Source organism: Cydia splendana, chromosome 2, assembly GCF_910591565.1.
Source record: "Cydia splendana chromosome 2, ilCydSple1.2, whole genome shotgun sequence".
NCBI lineage: Eukaryota > Metazoa > Arthropoda > Insecta > Lepidoptera > Tortricidae > Cydia > Cydia splendana.
The window spans coordinates 22,677,037-22,704,870 of record NC_085961.1 but is presented as its reverse complement, the minus strand read 5'-3'; the positions used below and the strand labels follow the sequence as shown (position 1 = coordinate 22,704,870).

General features: G+C 38.3%; 4 protein-coding genes across 5 annotated transcripts; 2 read left to right on the top strand and 2 right to left on the bottom strand.

Annotated features, from left to right (window-relative positions):
• Positions 1 to 8,720: 8,720 nt before the first annotated feature.
• Positions 8,721 to 9,526, bottom strand: LOC134805815 (uncharacterized protein CG16817-like). The gene has a single exon (XM_063779030.1). The coding sequence runs from the start codon at positions 9,358 to 9,360 to the stop codon at positions 8,848 to 8,850; it is 513 nt and encodes a 170-aa protein (XP_063635100.1). The 5' UTR covers positions 9,361 to 9,526; the 3' UTR covers positions 8,721 to 8,847.
• A 1,377-nt stretch (positions 9,527 to 10,903) lies between these two features.
• LOC134805807 (programmed cell death protein 2-like) lies at positions 10,904 to 15,254 on the bottom strand. Its single transcript, XM_063779023.1, has 8 exons — positions 15,059 to 15,254; positions 14,816 to 14,982; positions 14,523 to 14,720; positions 14,033 to 14,145; positions 13,514 to 13,638; positions 12,945 to 13,098; positions 12,519 to 12,657; positions 10,904 to 12,370 (listed from the first exon to the last, which is right to left on the bottom strand). Exons 1-8 carry the CDS (start codon positions 15,164 to 15,166, stop codon positions 12,061 to 12,063), a joined length of 1,314 nt encoding a protein of 437 aa, XP_063635093.1. The 5' UTR covers positions 15,167 to 15,254; the 3' UTR covers positions 10,904 to 12,060.
• A 3,757-nt stretch (positions 15,255 to 19,011) lies between these two features.
• On the top strand, positions 19,012 to 23,009 carry LOC134805795 (uncharacterized). Its single transcript, XM_063779015.1, has 4 exons — positions 19,012 to 19,264; positions 19,970 to 20,228; positions 21,117 to 21,317; positions 22,687 to 23,009. The coding sequence occupies exons 1-4, from the start codon at positions 19,223 to 19,225 to the stop codon at positions 22,962 to 22,964; spliced, it is 780 nt and encodes a 259-aa protein (XP_063635085.1). The 5' UTR covers positions 19,012 to 19,222; the 3' UTR covers positions 22,965 to 23,009.
• Positions 23,010 to 23,423: 414 nt separating this feature from the next.
• Positions 23,424 to 27,566, top strand: LOC134805779 (retinoid-inducible serine carboxypeptidase-like). Of its 2 annotated transcripts, none has more exons than XM_063779008.1 (9): positions 23,424 to 23,568; positions 23,975 to 24,234; positions 24,661 to 24,760; positions 25,606 to 25,716; positions 26,081 to 26,135; positions 26,209 to 26,411; positions 26,494 to 26,571; positions 26,771 to 26,919; positions 27,038 to 27,566. In XM_063779008.1, exons 1-9 carry the CDS (start codon positions 23,520 to 23,522, stop codon positions 27,101 to 27,103), a joined length of 1,071 nt encoding a protein of 356 aa, XP_063635078.1. In that variant the 5' UTR covers positions 23,424 to 23,519; the 3' UTR covers positions 27,104 to 27,566. The 2 variants fall into 2 exon arrangements, with proteins under 2 accessions (XP_063635078.1, XP_063635074.1); XM_063779004.1 differs by adding an exon at positions 25,022 to 25,152 and having other exon boundaries at positions 26,081 to 26,411.
• The last annotated feature ends 268 nt before the right edge of the window (positions 27,567 to 27,834 follow it).

Sequence of the window (27,834 nt, the reverse complement as noted above, 5' to 3'; positions counted from 1 at the left end):
ACTATATTAAGCTGCTTTAGGCTAATATCGCTTTTACGTAAGTATCTTGTAAGCCTACATAGGCTTATATTGGTCGAACGTAAGTATCTTGTAAGCCTACATAGGCTTATATTGGTCGAACGTTAGAATCTTGTAAGCCTAAATAAGCTTATTTTAGTTTGAAACATTCTATTTGTGAAGTATAAATATACGGGTGAAATTAACTGCAACGTGACAAAAACATATTAGTGTAAGTGTTTATCAAACTTTTTATGAATTATGTTTAAATATAATAACGTGCTGTTTATCATCGTCTGTTTATGTTTCAGGGTAAGTATTCACATGGGAAAATAATATTTATTGTAAAGTAGACCCTGTTTTACACTTCAAACTTCATGCGCCTACTCAAATATGGTGTTTGAATATTTTTATAATTATTTTATTTCTTCATTTTGTATTGATAGTCAGCCATTGATGTAGGTGTATTTTTCAAGCGCACTATTAGAGTATTTTAAGCATTCTGAATACAAATGATGTGGCCATGTTGAATAAATAACGGTTCCTTGCTTTACTTATACTAACAATAGTGTTCCCAAAAACGATTTAAGATCAAACCATCTTATATTGATCTTCTCTTTTGTGATATAAGTGTCTTGATCTTATATCACTCTAATATCTTACTAAAGTGCTGCTGTTGATCTTATTATAGCTTTAGTAAGATCAGAAAAGTACGTACTTACAGTGTTCTTATGCTATGTTGATATTAGTCTTACATTCTTACAATAGCATTTAGAAATCGAATATAAAATCAAATGAACTAAGAGAATGAGGATATAAGACCAGGTACTCTCAAGTTCAATGAGACTTCGTAAATGTTGTTGTAAGAGCAAGAGGCTTATAATAGTATTATGCTATGTTGATATTAGTCTTACATTCTTATAATAGCATTTAGAAAGTCTAATATAAGATCAAATGAACTAAGAGAAGGTGAATATAAGACCAGGTACTCTCAAGTTCAATGAGACTTCGTAAATGTTGTTGTAAGAGCAAGAGGCTTATAATAGTATTATGCTATGTTGATATTAGTCTTATATGCTTATAATAGCATTTATAAAGTCTAATATAAGATCAAATGAACTTAGAGAATGTGGATATAAGACCACGTACTCTCAAGTTCAATGAGACTTCGTAAATGTTGTTGTAAGAGCAAGAGGCTTATAATAGTATTATGCTATGTTGATATTAGTCTTACATTCTTATAATAGCATTTAAAACGTCTATTATAAGATCAAATGAACTTAGAGAATGTGGATATAAGACCAGGTACTCTCAAGTTCAACGAGACTTAGTAAATGTTATTGTAAGACCGAGAGGCTTATAATAGTATTATAAAATGCTCTTATATACATATATAAGACTAGGTAATAAGACTAAACTTACTAAAGTGCGTATTAGCTTGTCTAAGACTAATATAAGAGCGATGATAAGTTCAAAACAAAAATAAGAGCGCTATAAGCTCACTACTCTTATAAAGTGCGCAATCTGAGACTTTTTTGCTAGTTGGGAGTAGACTGATGGGTCTGTAATTGCTGATGTCTTTGTGGTTCGCGGTATATAAGGCGTTTATTTTAAATAATACTTAAATAATATTAATAATAACTATACCGAGTGAGGTCCGCAACCTATTATTTAAGCTCGTAAACAATTACGACAATGTGCGAAACGACGTGAAGCGTTTTATAACGAAAAACTGCAATGTTTACAAGTCGGAAACAATTTAGTAGGTTGGTGCTCTATTAATATTTTGATACTTTAAGTGCTAGTTCTAAACTTCTAACATTTCCCTATAACTTTGATTAATTATGTGAATTTATTAATACCTGAATCTCATAAACAGGAAAAGTGTGTAAAAAAACAGATAAACTAGAAGTTCTGTAAAATATCAATAAAATCAAAACATTGGAACGTAATCATATGTGTTTGTCGTTGACTATACTTTACATAGTGGTAGAAATTAATGTGAGCTGACTTTGAGTGCAGTCAACGTATATTTAACTTATTTCCTTAGGTACGTACCTTACGTGTGCACAGAAAATAAAAAATATTTTCTAGTATCAAAACTATAATTCCTACTACACACAGTGTGACCGGCCCAAGATTTTTTGAATTTCCCGCCATAACTTTGGGTAATATTTCAGTAGCCAGACTCTAGGTAGTTAACCATCAAATTTTATGAATAAATATTGGAAAAAAAAAGAACTGGCACTAATGTGCCAGTACGAGCGAGATGCATAGAAAGTAAGTTACGCTAAACCGCTAGAGAATATATCAATGTCAAACTCGTGGTAAGGCTACTGATCGGGGGTTAGGGTTAAGAGTTAAGGCGTCAGGGATTAAGGGGTCGGGGAATGGCGGTTGAAGGGTTGCTGGTTCAGTTCATGGTCGAGGGGTTCAGTGATCAGGGGTTGATGCCCTGTGAGGTTGAGTGATCGGGGGGTTGAAGGATTGGGTCTATGGCGCGGCGGAGGATGTATTTAGTGTAGTGACACAGTTACACGAATTATAATTTCCCAGACGGACTCGAGAAAAATCCTGATTATTTATTAAAGTAATGGGTATATACGAATTTAGTGTTAAACATGATCTTGTTTTTCATTCATGCGTCGCGCTCTTATATAAAAATGTGTTAAAACTAAAAACGGAAAAATAAAAACTTTTTACAAAAAAAAAGAAAACAAGACTTCAAAAAGGATGAAATAAAATATTAGGTATCCTTGGCTTGGCACCGACTTCAAACATCAGTTGGTAACGCATAGACTTAAAAAACCGGGCAAGTGCGAGTCGGACTCGCGCACGAAGGGTTCCGTACCATAATGCAAAAAACGGCAAAAAAAAACGGTCACCCATCCAAGTACTGACCCCGCCCGACGTTGCTTAACTTCGGTCAAAAATCACGTTGTTGTATGGGAGCCCCACTTAAATCTTTATTTGATCGTTTTTAGTATTTGTTGTTATAGCGGCAACAGAAATACATAATCTGTGAAAATTTCAACTGTCTAGCTATCACCGTTCGTGAGATACAGCCTGGTGACAGACGGACGGACGGACAGACGGACGGACGGACAGCGAAGTCTTAGTAATAGGGTCCCGTTTTACCCTTTGGGTACGGAACCCTAAAAATGGTGCAAGAAGAAAAGTAAGTAATATATTTCACGATCCATTCTGAACTTTCGTCTATTAAGTTAAGGTTCAACTTCTTCAACTCCAATTTCTCTAACTTCAACTTCTTCAACTTCAACTTCTCCTACTTCTTTATCTTCCTAACCTTCTTCGACTTCTGCAACTTCTTCATCTTAGTCAACTTCAACTTCTTCAACTAAAACTTCTCCAACCTATTTAACTTCTTCAACTGCGCCAGCGTATTCAACTTCTTCAACTTCATTAACTTCTCCAACTTACAACTTCTTGAAATCTCCAACTTCTTTATCTTCCTAAACTTCTTCAATGTATCCAACTTCTTCAACTTCGAATTCTCCAACTATTTCAAGTTCTTCAATTTCAACTTCTTCAACATCAACTTCTCCTACTTCTTCAACTTTAACTTCTCCTACCTTTTCAACTTCTTCTACTTCAACTTCTTCAATTTCTATTTCTCTAACTTTAACTTCTCCTACTTCTTCAGCTTCAACAACCTTTTCAACTTCTTCAACTTCAACTTCTCCGACCTTTTCAACTCCTTCAACTTCTTCAACTTGAACTTCTTCAACTTTGTCAACTTCTCCAACTTTAACTTCTCCAACTTCAACTTCTCCAACTTTTTCAACTTTTTTTAACTTCTCCAACTTTTCAACTTCTCCAACTTCTAAAACTTCTCCAACTTCTACAACTTCTCCAATTTTTTCAACTTCAACTTCTCGAACCTCCAAGTTGGAGTGGAGGTGGAAGTGAAGTTAACACTTTCGCAACCGGGCAAAAAACGGCGCACTACCCCAGAAACCGGTCGTCTATATCTGCGTACAAAACAACCCGCTGGGCGGGTTGTCCGGCATCTGAGTAAAGTTTACGAGTGCCCGAGAGTCGGGTACGCGGAGAAAATAGTATCTTAAATTAAAAAAGGCTCAAAAGACCTTTCGTTACAAATAAAGAAAGTTCGCATTTTTGACTAATTAGTCATCCATTTTGGGGGTGAAAATAAGGGTGTAATAAAAAGCAGATTTGTTTAAAAATTATGGTATCCAAATTACTAATTCCACGCAGACGAAGTCGCGGGCAAAAACTAGTAAATAAATATTGGAAATTCTTAATACAAATTGACTAAGCCCCACAGTAAGCTCAAGACGGCTTGTGTTGGGGGTACTCAGACAACGATACCTATGTGGTGTTTTCAATTTCAATAATATCGATGGCGCTTACGCCATCGCCATTAACAACGATGAATACAAAAGTGGGTTAAAATTTTGGATTCAGACCCAGCTCGCTTCGCTTGGTTTGATTCCCAATTTAGCAATTAAGTTTCTGTGAATACCTACTAGAACAATCAATCTTGCTGTCTATTCACTCCTGAGGTCAATTTACTGGTATGTTTTGTGACGCTGGTGAACTGATCAGTCATGTTGTGTTAGCAAACTTAAATCGGGTATTTTCAGTTCGAGAGACAGTTTTAGTGTTACTATTGCTGGGAACTGCTAAAATTATAAATAAAGATAAGCATATTAATACAAACTTCAGTGACTTAGGGCCGATACGATACAGACGGACTACAACCCGACTGCAACTTGTAATAAAACGACTAAAAGTACATAAAATAACCCTTACACAAGAAAAATATTAAGTAAGCGCAGTAAGCGGCTAATTTCGAATCCTAATTTCTCTCCCTCTCCCCTGGAGGCGGAACTTAAAGTAAAGTTGACAGATGGATATGCTAGAGGACAGTAGACCAGATAAAATATATGTTAGGTACCACTAAATAAAACTACACTCCAAAATCGATAGTTTTTTTCGCCCTTATTATAATTTTACACGTGATTTTAACCACAGAGTAGGTGTATATCGGACGATACAGTAAGGTATACGCACGCGAGCGAAAGCGAAGCGGCCTGCCTGGCTAGAGCGCCACTCACCGTGGTCTTCTTCAGACTCCTGAGGAAGAGCGCGTGCCGTTTGTAACCTCAATGCGTTGCGAGACTTTCGCGAATGATTCGATTTTTTTCGGGAAGGCATGGAAATGTGTATAAAATGCGAGTCCCAAATCGTTTGACTCCGCAAACGACCAGTGCCGGATTAAGATATTTTGATGCCCTAAGCATTTCTAGACCATGGTGCCCCCTCTCCCTAGGGTCATCAAGATTACATTGTTTTTTTTTGGTAAATTGAGTGACGTTCATTGCCGCATTACAGCTGAGAATGGAAATCAGTCATATCATTTTATCACGAAAATTGACAGTGCCGTAGCAGTAACTTTGCAACAGAGTACCTAATGCTGCTGTAGTGATGTAGTCGCCATATCTTAAGCCCCCTCCAGACTATGCGCGTGAATGGCGGGCGAAGCCGCGAACGCAAGTCTGGAGTCGATTTTCGCAGACAGCGAAATCGACTCCACACTCGCGTTCGCGGCTTCGCCCGCGATTCACGCGCATAGTCTGGAGGGGGCTATAGAATGTAATTGAAAACGCGAGCGGAGCGAGCGCGAAAATTTTTGGATATAAAAACGCAATTTGATAGACAGTTGTACATTTTTACTTTTTAGTATGGAACTCAGTCACATAATTTTATCACGAAAATTGACAGTGCTGAAGCAGTAACGTAGCAACAGAGTAATGCTGCTGCAGTCGCCACCCCAAAGTCACCTTTGTCATATCTTAGAAAGTAATTGAAAACGCGAGCGAAGCGAGCGCGAAAATTTTTCGATATAAAAAACGCAATTTGATAGACAGTTGTACATTTTTACTTTTAGTATGGAAATCAGTCACATCATTTTATCACGAAAATTGACAGTGCTGCAGCAGTAACGTAGCAACAGTAGGGCTACCGCCAATACCGAAAATCGTCAATTGCGGGCATTTTTCTCTGTCACTCTAATTACGCCTTCATTGGAGTAAAAGAGTAAGATCCCCGCAATTTGCGAATTTCGGTTTTCGCGGTAGCCCCTCAGAGTAATGCTGCTGCAGTCGCCACCCGAAAAGTCACCTTTGTCATATCTTAGAAAGTAATTGAAAACGCGAGCGAAGCGAGCGCGAAAATTTTTCGATATAAAAAACGCAATTTGATAGACAGTTGTACATTTTTACTTTTAGTATGGAAATCAGTCACATCATTTTATCACGAAAATTGACAGTGCTGCAGCAGTAACGTAGCAACAGAGTAATGCTGCTGCAGTCGCCACCCGAATGTCACCTTTGTCATATCTTAGAAAGTAATTGATGCGATCCGATAATCGACGATGGCGGAGAAATCCAAAATCCAAACCACCGTATACTAAGACCGTAGTTATGCATAAAACGACCAACTCAATTTTTTTATCAATGCAGAAAGCGACCAAAGCTACTGAGTTAGGGTGTAAGTCACTTTGACAAAAATTAAAAGTTGGTCGCTTTCTACAGAACTACGGTCCTATAGGTAATAGTTAGGGCCAGTTGCACCAACCACATTTGACAGACTGATCAACGTCAGCCGGCGCGCCCCGGCGCTTTACTATGAAACTTTCCATACATAAAAATTTCGCGAACTCTAACGATACGAACAGTTTAGTGCAACCGACCCTTAGTAATCAATGAAATATGCCGCACGCCTGTTCTTATTTTAATTCTATGAATGTTAATATTCTGAACTTTTCGGGGGGGCTTGGCTACGCCCGTGGTGTGGATGATATTGGCAATTTGATATTGTCGTCTGGACACGCTTTTAATAGCGTATGACAAAGTAAAAGCTGTAACAGACAGGCGTACCGGACAGCAACCGGGGTCCGGTTAGTATATTTCTTTCTTGCTCTCACTTATAGCTGCGTTCTTAACGGACTTATGACGTACCCACTCGATCGAACATGGAACACGCCTCGGATTGGATCAGTCGCGGTCCGGTACGTTTAGGTAGAAAAACTCCGCGAGCCCTTACAAAGCTCTGCTTTTTGCTACTTTTATATACTACGTCGGTGACAAACAAGCATACGGCCCGCCTGATGGTAAGCAATCTCCGTAGCCTATGTACGCCTGCAACTCCAGAGGAGTAACATGCGCGTTGCCGACCCTTAAGGCCTGCCGGCGGATCGCAGCGCAGATGACTTGAAATTTATATTCTTACCTATTTCAATTACATTACCTAAGTTATAGAAAGGTACTCCGTGGCATCGAGGAGCACGTTAGAGAATACCGCGGCGGTAGGCGCCGCCACGGCATCCCCCGGTATGCGCCAGTCTCCCGAGTGCGCAGTGGTCGCGGGAGGGGAAGGCTTGGCGCAACTCAGCGGCCGACGGGGGAGAACACGTGCGCACTAGTTAATAATCCCTTTTGATAGAGGATCCGCGCGGTAGGCGGTGGCATCCCCCGGTATGCGCCGAAGTGCTCCCTGATGCGCTGAGCTCTGACAAGAACAGGAACACAACAACCCTGCTCATAGGAGTAGGTTCAGTACTATGGGTATGGGCTTTGTAGAGGCAAAACGACAATATGTGACTTGCACTCAATGGGTTAAGTGCTTTTATGAGGCTATTTGAATTCAAAATTTGTTAAGTGAATATTAATTTGCAATATTGGAATACATAGTAAGATAAAAATTGCATAAGAGTTGAAAAGGAAACCTTTCATGAGGCTTCCCTTTCAAATATCTCTTCTAAATTGACTTTTTGCTTACCCTTATTAAAGTGCTTTAAACCATTCACTGCCAGAGCGAGTTACACGCTATTTTCAAGTTTGTAGGGAAGTGTCTACATACTGATTGCTGAGCAGCTGCTACTCCGGCCGCTGGCAGTGAATGTGTTAAAAGCCTAATGAGGTCTCAAAATTTGGAAAGCAAAGCCTATAAAAAATCCTATTGAAGATGCTCAATGGGTACAGTCGACGTCAAAGATATGTTTACACTTTTCGCCTTATTACAACAGGGTAAGGTGCAAAAGTGTAAACATATCTTTGACATCGACTGTACACGGGACCTGGCCAGTTGCTGTCAAGCTTTTTTACACCAGATCAAATCAAGCAAGTGCCAAAGTGAATGTGATGTTGAGGAAGATTGAAAAATTAACACTTTCACTGTCAGTACTACAGTTAACTCTTACTGCAGTACAGGGTCCATTAAACCCTGTACATGTTTGGTTAATTGATGAGTTAGGTAATAGCCACAGCAAACATGTTAAGCATCATTAAGCCCACAAAATATAGCCTGTCGGTTGCTGTACTGTCAGTGAATGTCTTCAAACTGTAGCTGTTTGAGGTTGATGATAGTCTTTCAGAAAATACTCTAGCCGGCTGCAAACCGAAACCTGCCAAGATAAACTGTCACTACTTTGAAAAAATCTTGTATCTCACATGGTTAGTAAAGAGTTGAAACACAGTAATTCTCCCCATTTTTAAGATTTTTCTTTTGACGCAAGTTTTTTTCAAAGTAGTGACGAAATACAATTCTGACTAATCTGAAATAAAATCTATATAACCTCTTAAAAGTCCTTGAAATGGAAGGACTTTTAATAGGTTTTCGGGCAGCTAGAGGTTATAATAAGATTACTATTCAGAATTATAATAAGAAAAAGATAGTCCAAATTAGCAATTCCTTTAAATGCAAATTAACAACATTTTTGGCAAAATTTTATTATAACCGTAAAAACCTTAACATACATAATGTACTGTAAATGTTAAACACTGATGTTAAATATCGGTTTTGTTATTCCAGATCGGGTAGGTTTTCGTCATCAGAATCGCTCTCCAGGTCGTCGAACGACGGTTTTTCGGCCTTGTCGCCGGCTCCACCGAGCCCGCCACCACCGCCGCCCATTGACCGCAGCATTTCTTCTATATCGTAGTTCATAGCACCTCCACCTTCCTCCTCCTCGTCATCTTCATCTCTCCACTTATTAAAGTCGATCTTCAGATAGTGCGGCTTCTTCTTGTCTTTCGTTAACGACGGCCAGTAAGGCGCATCCTTCTTTTCTTTGCGCAATACCATTTCTATGCACCTGCCTTTATTTACGAAAGCGCTAGTATCAGGAACCACGGCATCGTATAAAGGTATAGTTACCTCGTGTGTTTTATTGTCTTGTGCATTTAAGCCTTTGAAATATACCGAATCTTTTTCTATTTTAATTGTGGGGTCTTTTGATTCGACGCTAAACGTGAGGAATACATCTTCTTTCCGCTGGGCCCATAAAACGGGAGGTGGGGTTGCAGTTTCGCTCATGATGAATATTCACAAATTACACTTTTTAAGTAATTTAATTTGTAAAGTAATTGATTATACTTCAGTTTCTATGGACACAATTTTTCCGATTTCACCACTCGATTTAGCACGTTCACCGGATCACCGCCTCGCCGATTCATAAAAGAATTGATAGTGTTACCATTACCAAGTATTCAATTTCAAACTCTAAATTTCAAATAAACTGAAAGGAGCATAATTTCCAAAAAAATTATGTTCATTTAATTATTTTTTTAATAATTAGGTATCATATAATTTTCACTGAAAATAGTGATTTTGATTTTTAATACTAAATATTCAATGCAAGCAATATTCTCGATTTCTTCTCGAAAAATCTTGAAGGAGCGTTCGGATATCATTATTCATTACAATGTTCATACATAAGCACTAGTTTTTTCGCAGTTAGTACTGATAGTAACTACTATACTACTAAAAATATAGAATATATCCTACTGAACAAACTCAATTCCTCATGTTATTAACAAACATTATTTATTTCATGGGTCTCAATCTCGGAGTCTCAATATTCTAGATTATGCATAAGCGGGTCGTTACACTCTTTGCGTAGTATGGTAATCGAACGTTTATCAAGCCACATACTCCCGCGAAATTAACGGAAGTTCGGGTCGGGTCCTCGGGTCCCAGCTGTTCAAACTTTTTTGAAAGTGACCTCCAGTTACAGATATTTTTCATAATAAACAGATAGGTTCGATTCATTTCATTAATTTTATACAATTACTTTATTGGTACATACTTCAACAACTTCAACAAGGAATAACTTTTATTTTTTGATTGTCACCAAACCAATATGATGTTAAATATAAGATACACGGACCTTTTGTAAAATTACATGCGTGGACACATCATTTTTGAATGATTTTTGATCTATAGAGAGACTAACCACGAAGAAAAACCGGCTAAGTGAGAGTCGGACTCGCGCACGAAGGTTACCAATATGCAAAAAACGACAAAAAAATCACGTTTGTTGTATGGGAGCCCCATTTAAATATTAATTTAGTATTTGTTGTTATAGCGGCAACAGAAATACATCATCTGTGAAAATTTCAACCGTGATAGCTAGTATCACGGTTCACGAGTTACAGCCTGGTGACCGACAGACAGACGGACGGCCAGCGGAGTCTTAGTAATAGGGTCCCGTTTTTACCCTTTGGGTACGGAACCCTGAAAAAAACGTGAACTATGGCACATTACGCAGATTTTTTTGTTCGTGTGTGATGTGCCTAAAAGATTAGATTTTTTTATTTGTAAAGAGGCAAACGAGCAGTCGAATCGCCTGATGGTAAGAGATTACCGTCGCCCATGGACACCCGCAACACCAGAGGGGTTGTAAGTGCGTTGTCGAAATTTAAGATGAGGGTACGCTTTTTCTTGAAGGTCTTATCGGTCAGGGAATACCACAGGTAAAGGCTGGCAGGTTTTAAAAATATCAGTCAAAAATAAAATAAAGGTTTCTAAAACTACATTTTTAACAATGAAGAAATTTTATAAGACTCCATAAACATTATTTATTATTGCACATTATACTGTACAATCTAGTTAAAGAAGGAAGTTATATATCTACTGAATAAATAATACAGTGTGGAATTAGAAGTTCAACACTATTAACGAAGACACATATGTGTAGAATCATATCATATCATATATCTTACTATATAGCGACAAATAGGTAGGTATGTAAAATATACAACATAAATGCAATATAAGATAACATTAGCTTATCATCTACCCTAGCGTTTGCTATGAAGATGTATAACTACACATTTAACCTATAGGTTAATAAGAACACCACTAAATAACAATATTTGGATTGGTTTTCTACCTTCACAATGACACAATTAACAAGCTTCAGAATATGGCCAATAAAGATATACTTTACACTTACAAATTATACATAGGTATTGAGAAATATATCACAGATATACATTCACTTCACACATAACATAAATAACATTTTTTATCACACTTTAGAAATAAATATTAAAAGAATTTAATATCGCTAATTATCTTGAGATTAAAAGACCACTTTAGATTTTACTGGAGTATAGCAATGAAGTAACACTTGACACTAAATGCACTCTGAGAAAAGTTGTATGGACGAAAAAATGTTATTGACTATTTGTTGGACTATATTTTTAAGGTACCTATTCCTATCACTTCAATATTATTGAAATGACAACTCTTATTATTTTAAATTCCTATGAGACATAAAATGCTTCCTACAAATCGTAATTGAAGACTAGTATTGTTAAATCACTGCTTTAAGTCTATCATTATTTGTTCAATAATGGACACGCGTGGTCGTTTTTTAACATCAGTCAATTATAAGGTTTGATTTTCTGAATTTAGCGGTGCAATATACCATTTTTTGTTCCTTAAAGGCTTGTTTGGCATTCTTACCTTTTTTATTAAGCCAGCGAATGTACGCATTCGCGGGACCAAGAAACGTGACAGTAGTAATTTAATTTTTTAAATGTCTGGTAATGGCTATCTATTTGCCAACAATAGGCATCATACTTTTATCATAGCTCTACATCTACCAGTGATGTAATTTGTCCGTGTGATTAGTTTGGCGATTCTCTATATATACAGAAAGAAATGTAAACGGGAAACTTTCAGTAATATGCTACTGTCACGTTTCCCCGGCCAGCCGCTCGGCTCCGCTTAAACAACTTCAGGCTGGAAGACGACGGTCTCCGGCACGAGCGCGTCGCCCGGCTGCCAGCAGCTCTGTGCGCACGTGAACACGAACACCGACAGGAAGTGCAGGTGCGAGAGAGCGGGAGGCGGCGACGCGTGGGAGACGGGTGGGAGCGAGAGGGTTCCAGTGAATTCTGGCACGAGTTGGAGTTCACAGATGAGGCGGGAGCCGCAGCGCGCGCAGGCGGCGGGCGCGCCGGGCGACTCGGGCGCGCCGGCGCCGGCCGGGCGCGGCAGCGGCGCGCCCAGCAGCGGGGCCTCTTCAAGGGAGTACCTGAAACCAGCCAGCCAGTGTGAGACGTTCTAGAGAGCGTTCTCCGTTTTGATGTCTATAGATGTTTTGTTGTTATGAAAATCTATAGTGAACAGCATACAACTAGGTGCTGATTATTAATCAAAAATGAATTTTTCATAGAAATAACCTTAAAATCTGCCCCGGGTTCTTCCTGAGGCGGGACAGGAAGGCGTGGAACAGCCGGTCTCCGTGCAGCGGCGCCGTCTCCTCGTACTGCTCCTCGTCCGGCCCGCCGCCCCCGCCGCCGCCGGCGCACACCTCTAGTTCTAATTATAAAAAAACTTCTCGATTAATATATTGAATTTATTAACTAACATAGCGGGTGATAAGGCATATGAACAATTTATTAAAACACTCCAATACTTGGCCAGTTGCACCAACGACACGTGACGGACTGATTCACGTCACATGAGCAGTGAACTATACTCCTCATATGAAAAAAATGCAAACTCTTTAATGGTGACAGACGGTTTGCTGCAACTGACCTGTACGGCAAGTATAGGACATCAAAACAAAAATAATTATTTTCAATATGAGTATTATGTCAAATTACCATTTTCTTTCTTGTATTTATTGAGCAATTCCGTCACCCTATCGTCTGGGCTAGACACCTTGTGCCATTCCTCTTCAACGTAAATGTATTTGGGCACAAACTGCATTGGAGCGCACAGCAATCGGCTTCGTATGTCCTGCGGTAGCTCTGCCGTCTGTTAAGCAATACAGTTTTTTAATGAACAATATACCACAAACCAAACATAAATGTAGGTTACAAAATGCGATTTTTCTAATACTTCATAAAATGCTGTGAAAGGAATATTTGGGCTAATGATATTTAATGACTTAGCAATTGGCAGTAAACATATTTTTTAGCTCTATCTATACATTTGTTTGAGGTCGCTGCCATACCACGCCCTTGTAATGTGTGTGGTTGTGACAATTTCATCATCATTAGTCCAGCTGATGGCATATTAGCTATATAGTGACCATCTCACATTGTCACTAAAGTTACACTTCTGAGCAAAGGGGCACTACTGGCGATTACTAACGTATTGGGTATTACCACTCATTTACATTGCATAAACCAACATTCAAGTGCTAGATGGCTCCCTCCAACCAACATACCTGGTGCAGGAGTGCTTCTATATCATTGGAAGCGGCAGTGGGTGTGTCTACAGTGACAAGCCCTGGCTCGTCACCACCCTCTAGCTCTGCTGCGGCCACTGGTACTCCTATAGCACCTACAGCTCCTGATGAAATAGAAAAAAAAATATCTTATGTTCTCTCATCAATATTAGTAAACCTTTCAGTAACAGATTATCCTACTTGCTGCTAAGTTTCTGCCAACAGAATGTTAAACTAGTTAAATGCTGTACAGTATTCATGACACAAGCTCTACCCTGTGTGAGGTTTGACTGGTATATAAATACATTTTATATCTGTATCTGATATCTGGGGCACCCTTTCTAGACATTAGTACATAGGCCCCAACTGAGATAAAGATAAACTAGCAAATTTTGATATTGTCTATAATTAAATTAAGCATCAGCCATGATTGTTACATTTAGATTAAAGAGCATATACATGCATGTATTATCTGTTGGTAATTCTAAATAAAGAATAAAATGCTAATACTAAACATACCTTGCACTGGAGACATATTGGCATTGTGTGCATCAAACACATGTAGGTTACCAAGAGCTTGCTCTACAGTTTCCACTTCTAAGGAGTTGCTTTCTTCATCCTCATCAGAATTCCTGGAATAGAAATTCAAGAATTTTAGATTTAGGCAACAGCAATGATTTAGGTACTAAAGTAGTTAATAAAGAAAAAGTTTGCCATTTTTAGTTGCCACAAACTTAAAAATTCATAATTAGAACATAAATTTAGGAAATAATAGCTTTGCTGATTGAAGTGATATAGTACTGTCTTCATGCATACTAAAAATGGGACCCTATTACTAAGACTCCACTGTCTGTCTGTCTGTGACCAGGCTGTATCTCATGAACCGTGATAGATAGGCAGTTGAAATTTTCACAGATGATGTATTTATGTCTCGAAATCACGACTCACGCTTGGCCAGTTTTATTTAATGATTCTTCTCCTTCTTAGTGCTATCTCGTCATAATTTTACCTCTGCATGCCATTATTAGGGCTGGGAGCATTATCCACATTCATAAAGTTCCCATTTGCAGTGTCGCCATTGTCATTCTCATCCCATTCATCAGCACCGGTGCACCAACTGAGATTAGTCTCAACTGATGGCAAGTTTACTATTGTACTTGACTGTTTAATGGAGTTGTCTTGATATTGGCTTCGAACACAAATCCAACTGAAAATAGTTTAGCCGTATAATTAAATATAAATTTATTTTAAAACATGTTAATTCAATTAGATTCTAAATATAAATACTATTATATTGTTTACCTTTCTGATTGAATCCAGCAATTAGGATTAATACAGGCGAAAAGATATAAAGTGCGATGATAAACTGAATTTTCCAGAGGAGCATAGCATTGGACGATTAAAATTCTGTGCAATCCACATAATTGACACTTGGAAGGAAACTGTACGTTCTCGAGAGGCGGCCAATCCTGTAGGAAACAATTACCTTATTATCATGCTTTGCTAACCTATTCAAATATTCTAAAAAAACATATTGCCACTTACCGGAAATCCACCAATTTTATTTACTGTATAATTTAATAAAGTTTGGTTTTTTTCTCCCACTGCCTCTTCTTCGTACCCTAAGTAAACTTTACCCTGCTGTTTTGCCATTATATGTTGATAAATTAAGATTATTTCATTTAATCAATCGCGCGGAAAGTACAATGCATTGAACACAAAAGTAGGACAGAATTGATTGATTTTGGATTTTGACGACATTGACATTGACGTTTTAATTCAGTGTTACCATGACATAAAAAAAGATGATATAATTTAAAGGGTACGAAACACTACCGTCTATTTAAAGCCCTAACACACTACCGCACAGCACCAGGGTCGCGGCAAATTAAAAAATAACCCGGCCAAAAGGTTATCGTCCCGTAGAAAATTTTAATTTCGCGCCTTTTTCTACTGACAAACTTGTTTGACCAGCCATACCTACTGTATTTTTTTTTCTTATCGATAAGCTGTGGAAACAGGCGAATGGCGCTTCTTATCACTTGCTCACGGCACATACAGGCTGGAGTATGTAGGTACCTACTGTATCTAAACCGGATGAGGATGGATGGCCAAGACGCTTACTTATATAGTTACTATACTCTACTGACAAAGTAGGTGTGCCAAAGTATAGTTGACTACGGAACCCACAGGATACGTAAAGGTACGACAAAATAGCACATTACCTAAAGGCCCCAGTACACAATGGGCCATCGCCGGCCACTCTAAGGGACGCAGCCATGCGGTAGAATGAGATAGCAATATCACTTGCTCCCTCTAACGCATAAATGCGTCCCTTGGAGTGGCCGGCGATGGCCCATTGTGTACTGGGGCCTTTATTCAAAGACACACCTAAACTTTGTCGCGTTCACAATTTAAACCTCCTAGGTATTTCAGCATTTAGTGTAGTAAATTAAGCAAGTTGTTGTATGGAGACCCATGCATTAATTTCTCAGTCAATGAAATTTTGCTTGGTTATTGTATAGTATGAGCCGAAACTAACATATAAATATCCAAAAAAAAACCGGGCAAGTGCGAGTCGGACTCGCGCACGAAGGGTTCCGTACCATAATGCAAAAAAAAACGAAAAAAAGCAAAAAAAAAAAACGGTCACCCATCCAAGTACTGACCACTCCCGACGTTGCTTAACTTTGGTCAAAAATCACGTTTGTTGTATGGGAGCCCCATTTAAATCTCTATTTTATTCTGTTTTTAGTACTTGTTGTTATAGCGGCAACAGAAATACATCATCTGTGAAAATTTCAACTGTCTAGCTATCACGGTTCGTGAGATACAGCCTGGTGACAGACAGACGGACGGACGGACGGACGGACGGACGGACAGCGAAGTCTTAGTAATAGGGTCCCGTTTTACCCTTTGGGTACGGAACCCTAAAAACACTCCTAAGTTAGGTATTTATACGTAAAAATACAAATCTGTTTATATATTGGACTGAGTAATTCCTCCGTCCAAAATTATTTTACCAAATAAGTTATTTCTATCAGTATGTAATACTAGAAAAAAATCGAAGACTTTTGTCAAACATGAGAATATTTTTATTATTTTTTATATGATAATTCCTTTTTTTGTCGCTCATTTTCATCGGAAAATTGCTCTGTTTTTTTCTTCTTATATGATCTTAGAATATAATTTGGCGTAGTGGGTAAGAAAATCAAAAAAATGCATACCCAAATTTATGTATTCTAGAACTATATTAAATACTGAGAGTGGAAAATTTCTCAGCCTGATTTATTTTTAAATATGTACTAAGTAGTCACGTATACACTTAAATCCAAAAATCCAAAAGAAATATCATCCCTTGTACACCCCGCTCCCTACACACTGCTCCCGATATGTTTAGTTTTTAATACGCTCGTTATTTTTTGGATGTTTTTATAGTTGAATAGAAAGACAACTGTGAACTTAATTCAGTAAATAAAATGGATAGAGAAATTTTCCACAGCGAGTAAAAAGGCAATTTCTGAAAATAGTACAGTTACATGGTAATTTTTTTAGATTTTCATTTTGTAGGTATAAAACTGCAATAATATGGCATTCCAGTGAAAAAATTAGACGGAGCAATTTTCCGGTCCAAGACACGCCAAAAAATTATATTTTATTAATATTGGTATTTCTGCTAGGATTTTTTTTTGATATTTCATATATTGTTGCAATACGTTACATGAATATGCCCGGTGAAGAAAGTGTGAACGGAGCATTTTTCCGTAAAAAGATATTAACGATTTAAGACTTTAGGTATTTACTTTAATTCTATTATTATTATTCTTTGGAAATTTATGCAATACTTTTTATTTATTGATACTTTATTATACTGTAAAGTTTTTTCTGGCTGAGGAATTACTGCGGGGTCCACTACCTTTATTTACTACACTAATTAGGTTAGGGATTAGCGTTAGGCTCGGCGTTAGGCAATCTGTAATACTTACCGATTAAAAGCACGTTGACTCAGTCCATCTGTCGTAAGCCTTGAGGATCCTTAAGTAGAAACTGAAATACCGTGATTGTATATACAAGGTGTCCCAAGAAGTAGTGATATACTGAAGAATTTAGGTCCTCTACCTCCCGTAGAGGACCTAGAGGGCTATCTGAATCACCCCATGTATGTTCCGCGATTTTTCGTATTTTCGGAGTTATGTTTTTTTTTTAATATTTCACCTATCGCCGAGTACGGTAAGCCGAGTAAAAAAAAACCATAACTCCGAAAATACGAAAAATCGCGGAACATACATGGGGGTGATTCAGATAGCCCTCTAGGTCCTCTACCTCCCAGCTTCAGTATATCACTACTTCTTGGGACACCTTGTATAAATCCAATTCTACCTAACAGAGAAAGACTTAAATGGGTGCTTGCAACTGTGTCAAGTTATGACTACTAATGAGGAGCGGGTTGAAATATGTTTATTAATGTTTGCAATCAATATGTTAGTTATAAACTGAAATAAATGTCATATACTTACTAAGAAAAAGTGACCAAGGCCTCCAGTGCCCCAGGCTGGAATCGAACCAGCGTCCTCTGCTATCGCGGTAGGTGCCAAATATTTTCCGAAAATAATTTAATTTGTTCTAATACTTCTAATAATATGTTAGTTGTTAATGATTCTTGTCAAGACATTCTGGTCATGCGGGAGCTTTGAGGATTCGTTGGCCGAGGAAGCGGAAGGGTGTAGTCTGACTCGTGCGCGACCTATACTAAATTAGAACTATGCAAAGACAAGTAAATAATAAGGATTGTCAAACTGCCATATACTTATCTCCCTCGTCCGCCACTAATTTATGAGTATTTAATACCATTTTTTGAGCAGTTAGAAAAAATCTGATGCTCCGTAGACAACACCCACATATGTATACGCCAGAATGTAAGTGGGCCATTTTATTTAAAGTTGTCTTCTACACTTTTTTTTCAAAATTGGGATTTTTTATGTTATTTCTACTCAGAATCATGAGCTCTTTTGATTTGAGGAGAAAAAAAGTGTCCCCAGATTTCCATACATTTTTCGATCTTTCCATTCCGAAACCGCCATACAACGTCTATGAAAAAGTGGTAACGGAATGGGAAAAAAACCTTGGGACACTTTTTTCCTATTAGGATAGAAAGAGCTCGTGATTCTGAGTAGAAATAACATAAAAAATACCAATTTTGAAAAAACAGTGTAGGGGACACCTTTAAATAAAATGGCCCAAGTACGCAACGGCGGTTTTTTGCGTTTACGGTGATGGCGCCAGAATAAAAGTAGTAAGTAACCAATATAACCTATAGATATATTCACTTCATCTTGTATGTGTTGGCGTTATGTTCAGTTAGGAAAATGATAAGCTTTGCTACCTACAAAGTTATGGTAGGTAAGTACCTATGTGGAGTTTGATGCTAAAATTTAGAGTAATTAGATATGTAATTAAAGTCCCATAAAAAGTCATCTGTGAAACAAAACCATGTTGACATCGTTTGACCCGTATTCTCAATTTTAGTTGGATAGCAATTTATGATTTAACATAAAAGGAGCGGTCGTTGCCCAAGGATTTACACATTCGCTCCACGCGCGTGGGAGCCCAAGGAATGGTAATGCGGATTGCTGCTCGGCGTTCAGACCACCGGCGGGCGCCGAAGCGAAGTGTTATTTTTTTTAATATAATAACATTTATAAATAAAACATGTCGTTGGAAGCAAAAATATATAGCCTCCGAGTGATTTTGGTCAGTATAGTACCTCGTATATTTACCAGATAAAGTGCATCCGTTTTACTGCCTCCAAAGCAAGAAAGTGATTTGTGTTTTGTAGGCTACATGTGTAACGTTTTTATGCAAAAATAAGGATGTTTAACCAATATTACTCAACTGTTTTATTTGACTGATTGAATAATTATCAAAAATTGATACTTAACAAATTAATAAAATAATTGTCGTGCGTTCGAACCCTGCTTCGAGTCTGGTTTGAGTTTCACGGAATTCGTAAGTACTTACAAGAACTACGAAATATGTATACTACTAAAAATATTAGTCGCTTTTCGGTAAAATAAAACATCGTAAAGGCCCCAGTACACAATGGGCCATCGCCGGCCATTCCAAGGGACGCATTTATGCGTTAGAGGGAGCAAGTGATATTGCTATCTCATTTTACCGCATGGCTGCGTCCCTAGGAGTGGCCGGCAATGGCCCATTGTGTACTGGGGCCTTAAGAAATGAAAGCTTATCCCTATAGATTCCCCCCAGGGTTAGAGATTTCAAGGAAGTCGTTTTTATAAAAACTAGTTATAGATTAGTTAGTTAGAATAGTTACCGAACGGCTTTAGCGCACCGAACTGCGGCAAGAAGCCGGGACAACGCTAGGAAGATTATTCAACCTAATTTATAAGGAACCTTAACACCGAACACAACTTAAAAAAACGCCTTTATCCACAGGTTATAATTTCCTTCGCGCCATTACAAGGGGTTACAGTAAAGCCGGTGCGATGTCCAACAAATAAAATAGCACCTCACAAAAGGTCACCATATCTCGGGCAGTATGGAGCCCGAACCTTCGGTGGAGCCTTTTATGATTTGGTGAGCCCGGGCGGGGCGCAGCTCGACCAGTTGAGCGCGCTGCAAGAGCGGCCGCAGGAGGACGATCCGGACGACTGTGGCGACATCGAGGATTATGACGAAACGGACTTGAGTTCTCGTAAGTTACATGAGTAATCATGACTTTTTGTAAGTAGATAAGAGGTAGGAGGGAGGTAGGTTTTTGTTAAGATGTTTTACGTAGTTGTCTCATTTATTGTTTTTATTTACCGCCAATACCTATGTACAAGTGCACAAGCAATTAAGACTCCCTAAAGCTTATATAGGTAAGTACTCAGAAAGTATTCCACAGGTTTCGGCCCTGTATGCTGTAGTCTGTCGTTTACTAGCACTTGCATTAGGAAAAGAGATCACTTGTCATCTACACTTCAGAGTAACTTGTATTGCGACTAGGGTCTTAAGGTTGTTAAGGATTCACATAATATCTCTATATTTTCTGCTACCACTACTACGTAAAATATATTTTTACACTCAAATCACTACTAAAATATGCACTTACCTACTTATTGGTTTTGGAGACTTACCTACTTATAAAGTTATTAGACTCTAGCAGCCGTTAAAAAACATTCATCCCGATTTTCACCCCCTCAGGGTTGAATTCCGAAAAATAACTTTCTTAATGGAGCTCTGACTACTGAAAAATATGAATTTCAGGAGCTCCTACCTCCTAATTTCAACGGTTTAGGTTGTGTGAGTTATTTGTTAACATGTACCTACATAAGTAAACGACCTGTTTTATGTACCTTTCACTGCACATCTGTTACATAACTAGGTACCTATATATGTTTGTATTTGTAGTTTGCAAATTCGGCGACGACAAACAATCCTCTTTAGCATACTCAGTGCCAAATTTTGTTTACAGTTAGTATTATTTTGCAAGACGTCTACGTTATAAGGCTATAAATATGTATAAAGTGTCGCACGCGACCCAGTAGGTACATGTAATCGATATAACTGCGAAATAAAGTTCTTATTTGATACTTTGCAGTCAGTCAGCCAAACACATATCCAGGGTACAACAACCGCTTCTTCTTCGGGGGTTTATTTAATAGACCTGGGCAGGTCCCGACGACGGTGCCGCCGACGCGTCCGACGTACAAGCCTTTGCCTACGCCGGGGCCGCCGTACTGGTCGGGCGGATATTTCGGCAACAATCACTACCGGCCGCCGGTGCAGCAAGAACCATCGGGTATGTACATATGGTTTTTTTAGACGACTCAATGTCATGCCTAATGACAATCGTTTCTTCCGGTGCCTGTACAGCAGATCAGGGTAGATCTAGAGACGTGTGCCGCTTTGGTGTAGGTAGTAGGTACCAACGTATTAAGCTCTGTTTTCATAGGCCAGACACTAAAAACCCAGTTGGATTGGAAATTGGGGCAATCGAACTGTCATTTTATCTCAGGAATAACAACAAGAATTAGATGCCCCCACGCCCCTATACCTTCTATTCTTACGTGAAGAATGAAGGAAAGAGTTAGACATAACATTCCTTTTTATATTTACGCAAATGCTCTGAGGTGCCTTTTTTGTCTTTCATCCCTAAAATATGCTACGTAAAGTACCTACCTGGAATGTAGGTACACCTATCAGCTGCCCGACACAAATATTATTAAGACAAAGAAACAATGAAGTACCTAAGTATTACAAATTCGTGCTAGAATTGAAAGTAAGGCAATGAGTTATAAGTTCAGTAGGCTAATAAACAAAGATTAGAATACCTCGAAGGGACCAGGCCCACTCAAAGCAGTCCTTGAAAGGCAAAACTCGTTACTCTACTTACGGCAGCAGCTTGCAAATAGAACGGCGAGAATTACTTATTAGGGAATATGTTTATTATGTATACAGGTTGGCTAAAAAATAAGTGCATTCCCGTTGCCAGGGAGGTTTTGGGATTATACTGAGCAACTTTTACTATGAGACCTCGAAATCGCGAAAAAAATTTTGGCTGTTTCATACATTTTGGCTGGTCTATTTTCTATGGGAGGGTAAATTTTCTCGCGATTTTCGGGTTGGTCCCATAGTAAAAGTTGCTCAGTATAATCCCAAAACCTCCCTGGCAACGGAAATGCACTTATTTTTTAGCCACCCTGTAGGTATATTACACATCCGACAATAATGTCTTGAAGCTGCTTTTAATATTGAATCTTTATAAAATAATGTTCATGTACGGTAAAATAATATATTCACTTCGTACCTAGGTACCTACTTGTATTCTTTGTAACCGTCAGTAGTTATTCAAGTTTTTCAGGATTTTTACTATTTTGTCCTTGTACTGTGAACAAGAAAAATTACCTTGAGCAGATATACCTATTCGTACCATAGTTTATTCGGTTCCTTTATATGGACCTCTACGTTATATATCTACCTAGAGTTAGACCAAGGTACGTTGGCAGCGATATTGATAGACCGTGCAAGGGTTATTTTAAACGTCAAACTTCTATCAAATTATGACGTTTGAATAACACTTTCAGTCTGGGCTATTAAAATTGCTGCCAACTTAGCTTGGTCTATCTAACTCTACCTTAATCTACGGCGTAAATCTCTTTTGATTACAGACTACGTAAAACCCGTTCATGAGGGTGCTTACGAGGATCATTCGACGTATCGTCCGGACATCGTAGGAGGTCCGCTGGGGCACGTCGTGGGGCACCGTCCCGCGCGGCCCACCACCAGGCCGGACGACCACACCACCGTCACGAGGCGCCCATACCCCACGCGATACCCACCGCGACCCACCGAGCCAACATACACCAGACCGGCCACGGACAGACCCAGAATGTTCAACAACGACGGAATACTAGGCTCATTCATTGATCTACTACTATTTAAATGATTTAGTTGCGACTGCTATTTATTTTGCGTAGTTAAGTAAGGTAATTGTTGTAGAGCCGAAACGCATGAGCGTTTCACCCATGAGGGTGACCTTTCATTGTTGTAGAGTCTAGCAGAAATACCAACATTTAACCTTTCACATTATACGTCATTTGCTTGAATGCTGAGACGAGCAGGAACAAAGCGTGTCGGACCTATATGACGATCGTTTTCAATATTAATCTTGATTAAGGTGTAAATCTAGTCGCTGTAGCCGAGCTCGCCGTGGGTTTCAGCTAATCCAGCGTCTCGACTATTATCCCACACGTCTCTAATGGGGAGCGCGTGACATACATCATTTTAATGAAGAGCTGGCAATGGTGTTTGTGAATTTTTATGTTCATTTACCTCATTAATTCATTAAATATAAGTGTGAATGTGATGTCACCGCGAGTGGTGGCTGACGACTGTAAACGCTTTTGAGCGGCACAAAAGTTCGCATGTGTTTTACACCGAGTGTCAGTGCTATTGTGTTTCGTCAATGCGAAGTTAATTAAATAAAAATAAAATAAATACAATGTTGTGGTTACCGGTGCTTGTTATTTTCACCTTGGCTCTCGAAGGAGGTAATTTTTTTATGTACCTATGGTTGAAAATTGAAATTATCAGAGATGAATTTTGTCACGATCGAATATAGACCTGATTGAGAAAAAACAATTAATTTGTAACTACAATTATTCTAAAACACGTCTATCAAGTCTACACGTCATACGTTTATTAACCATAATATCTGATTGGCTATTTAGATACATAAATTATAACTTTTTGACGAAACTGTTCCACAATTTCGGAGTGGAGGTAACACCAAGTCCGATAATTTTATTAGTTGAATCACAATATTCACAATACCGTTGAAAATGTACAAGGAAAAAGTATTGAACCTAAATTATACCTAATCATAATCACTAAACATGAAAACCTCTCTTGCCGCCATTATTTGCGACGCATTATCCCAACAATTATCCGTTACAGCGTTTCATACGGAATACAATCCATATCTGGAATCATTGAGAAATAGACCGTGGAAGAGTTTCCAAAGCTATGTCCAAGTGCGTCCAGGGGCATTCCTTTTTTACTGGCTGTACTACGCAGATGGAACGACCGACGGGGCTTATCGGAAGCCCCTTGTAATATGGGTGCAAGGCGGGCCGGGCCTGGCTGCTACCGGTATAGGCAATTTCGCGGAGTTTGGTCCGTTAGATATGGAAATGCAGCCACGGAATCATACCTGGGTAAGAATCGCGCAGAAAAATTACTACCTAGCTCCTATTCTATATCGATAGATATATAGGTACCATACTTACACATTGTGAAATAAGGCTCTTGTTGGCTTGCTTGCTGGCTGGCTGAATGTTAAATAAATCAAAAATATTTAAGCAGGAGTGTAAACCAACCGGTTTCTTTAAATGGATATTGCATTTCCATGTGTGTTTTTTCTCGTTTCTCAAATATAAGGCAGGTTGTGGCCACATTTGCTCGTAATATATCGTAATAGATGCATCTAATAACGCAATATGTTGATATGAAGGATATTATTTGGTGCTAACACAAAATGAGCAAATATTACGGTAAATGAAGACTGATCTCGAGGCTCGGAAGATTTCGTTGATGGGCAACTAAAGGTACCATTAACGGCAATAAAACGAACAATGTTTCAGGTTAACGGGAGAAATGTGTTGTTAATAGACCATCCCGTGGGAACGGGGTTCAGCTACGCCACCAATGATTCCCTGCTTGTGAAGACTGATCGAGAAATGGGTACAAATTATATCTAATTTCTCTTATACATAAGTTAATGAACATAAGAATCATAAGTATTTGCACGTCGGGAGATTTAGAGGTTTGCGTAAAAAAACATCGATACCTAAATGGCGTGCGAAAACAACGTTCATATTCATACCTAACATAATGACAATAGGTACCTACCAATGTGTTTATGCCAAATAGTTAAATTTCGTAATTATGTATAACAATTAACGGGAAATATAATAAAAGAACTTGCCTAATTATTGTTTTCAGCAATGGACTTATCAAAAGTAATAAAGGCGTTTTTCAAGAATCATAAAACATTCCGCAAAACTCCAACATATTTGTTTGGACAGAGTTACGGTGGCAAGTTAAGTCCAAGATTGGGATATTATCTACACACGGTATGAATAGCTAGGCTTATTTTTGTTTTCTAAGTACCTACTTAGATGTCTTAGATACGACAGCAGTAGAAGCCTCTTTCTTTGAGGATTACTAAAAGTACCTTCATTATAGCCGTATTGTGAAACATCCTAAGGCTAGATGAAATGGAACTATTTTAAATATGGGAATCCCTTTATATTATAATCTCTGTAAATATAGCTCTAGTGTCACGACGTTCGCATTGATTCTAGCATATCGGTCTTAGCAGATAACTGAATTCCCAATATGAGGGTAGAATATGGATCATATAAGGGCGGAATTAAACATTTGGACCATAATTATTCAGAAATCGTATAAACAGACCAAGTAGAAGAAGTCCTAATGTTTCGCTTTATAATTAAAGAAAATCTTTTATGGGAAACTCCAGTAACTCCACTCAACTCCATACAATATAAAAATTTAAATGATTCCAGGCAATAGAAAAGAAACGTCTCAAAATGAACTTCAAAGGCATAGGCATCGGAAGCGGATGGGTGTCGCCAAGGGAAAGTACCTTGGTCCAACCGGATTTCTTGTACCTTATGGTAAGTAGGTAATTACTTTAGAAAGTCGGTAAAATATCGCGTATGAACTTATAAAACGACATAAAGTCTTAAACAATGAATCATTCGCGTTTGAATCTTAGCATGCGTTGTTTATGTTTCAAACTAAAGTACCTACATACACTTTATTTTAAGTTTGGTATTTGTTTTAAAGAGAATTCCGCGATTTCGTCGCTTTGCTACAGGTACATCCGTTCCACACCAATTTTGGTGGCTAGCCATAAGCCGTGCGTGGCGCTGTCGCCACCTAGCGGCCATATCTGTCCTGATCGTAACAGACGCGTTTTGTTAGAGAGTGAGTCTTCTGTACCTAGTACTATTATTTATTCTGTGCTTTCGTCCACAGGGTGTCATCGACCAGAACACGTATTTACGCGCCAAAGACATTGTGAAGGACATGAGTATGTTTATAGACAAAAGTGAATTTATGAAAGCGTTGAGACTAGATTCGATATTATTCGTAATGTTTCACAGAGAAGGTGAAATGGACATAAATATGAATAATATCAATCAAGTCAGTCCATACCCAGCCTTAGATAAGTTGGCAGTGAAAGTGAATAAATATGTGAAGCCAATGCTGTCTCACGTGGTGAATCAAAATTTGCAGTGGAGTTACCACTCGGAAAAAGTTTTCACAACGCTTTATAAGAACTTTTTCGTGCCGTCTACTAAATTCTGTAAGAATAATTTTGAGGAAATATTTCAGTTACCGACTCGTGTAGTTTACCCAAAATAATATTAGTTTTTATCCTATTTCAGTAGAAATGCTTTTAAATAGCACGAAGCTAAAGATAGCCGTTTACAATGGAAACTTGGACGTAGTGACACCGTTAGCTGGTAAGCTTACTGGACCGTTGCTCAGACACATAGACATACATCAAAGATCATACATCATAGATTTACATCAAAATAAATCAACATTTATGAAACGGTGCTTTTGAAATGAAAGCCCATGTTTAAATTCCAAAAATCGTTAAGACCTTTTGCGTGAAGAGAAGAAGTGAGGCCGTAGAACTATTGTCTAATGTATTTGCAGGTGCATCGAACTGGGTTCACAAGTTAGAGTGGCCCGGCGCCCAAGAGCTGAAGGAAGCGAAGAGACAGCCGATCCGAGGTTTCAGGAATGGGTTCTTTAAACAATCCCGACAGTTGAGCTTCTGGTCGGTCTTCGGAGCTGGCCATTGGGTAAACCATTGTATACATTTTGTTAGTCTAAGAATATGTATGTTATTGAGTGATAGGACGGCCAGTGTTAAAATAATACCTTACTGCAGAGGCTTTATAATAAGTTTCTTTGTTTAAGATTCCCGAAGACAACCCAATGGCGATGGAGCACATATTGGAACATATGCTGGAAGCATCTAATTAGTTCGAAGATGGTTAATGGTAAAATATGCTTAGTCTGAACCCCACAGATAGTTTTAATACATGTCTTTTATTAACGGAGTACAGTACGCCGCCTTAAAAAGTAAAGTAGAGAATGTAAGGAATCCTATAGGTATACTACAACCGTATGTAAAGTCCCAGCTCCAAATAATTGGAGAGGATATAGAAATTTAAGTTACATAAAAATCAAACATATTTAGATGATTAATTAATTTTGTAATTCAATCTTATTAATGTCAATATATATACAATATGTTTACAATATTAAACAACAATAATGTTTGACAAACATGGTTTCATACAAGCACCACATAATATTTCGACTTACAGTGAAATTTGTTCTAGTTCATTTTTCATTTACATTAAATTCATTGACTAAAATAAAAACATAATTGTATTAAAAATACAATAAAATAAATGCACATATACAATAAGCTTGTTGAAAACAGCGCATTGGTAGAAAATATAATGAGAGGCCCAATCCGCGCAAGTGCAATATTTGGAGAATGTAGTATATACTATAGTTGTTTACTATCAAGCGTGCACTTGTACTTGTTTGCTACCATCGTGGTAAGGCATCACGTCCTTCCTATTGACAGCTTGCTTAATGCGAAAACAATACAAATTAAAAATTCGGGACAAATTAGAATTAAAAATTACGGCAGTTTCTTTATTTGTTCTTATTTGAAAAGTAAGCTTTTTACTTGTCATATT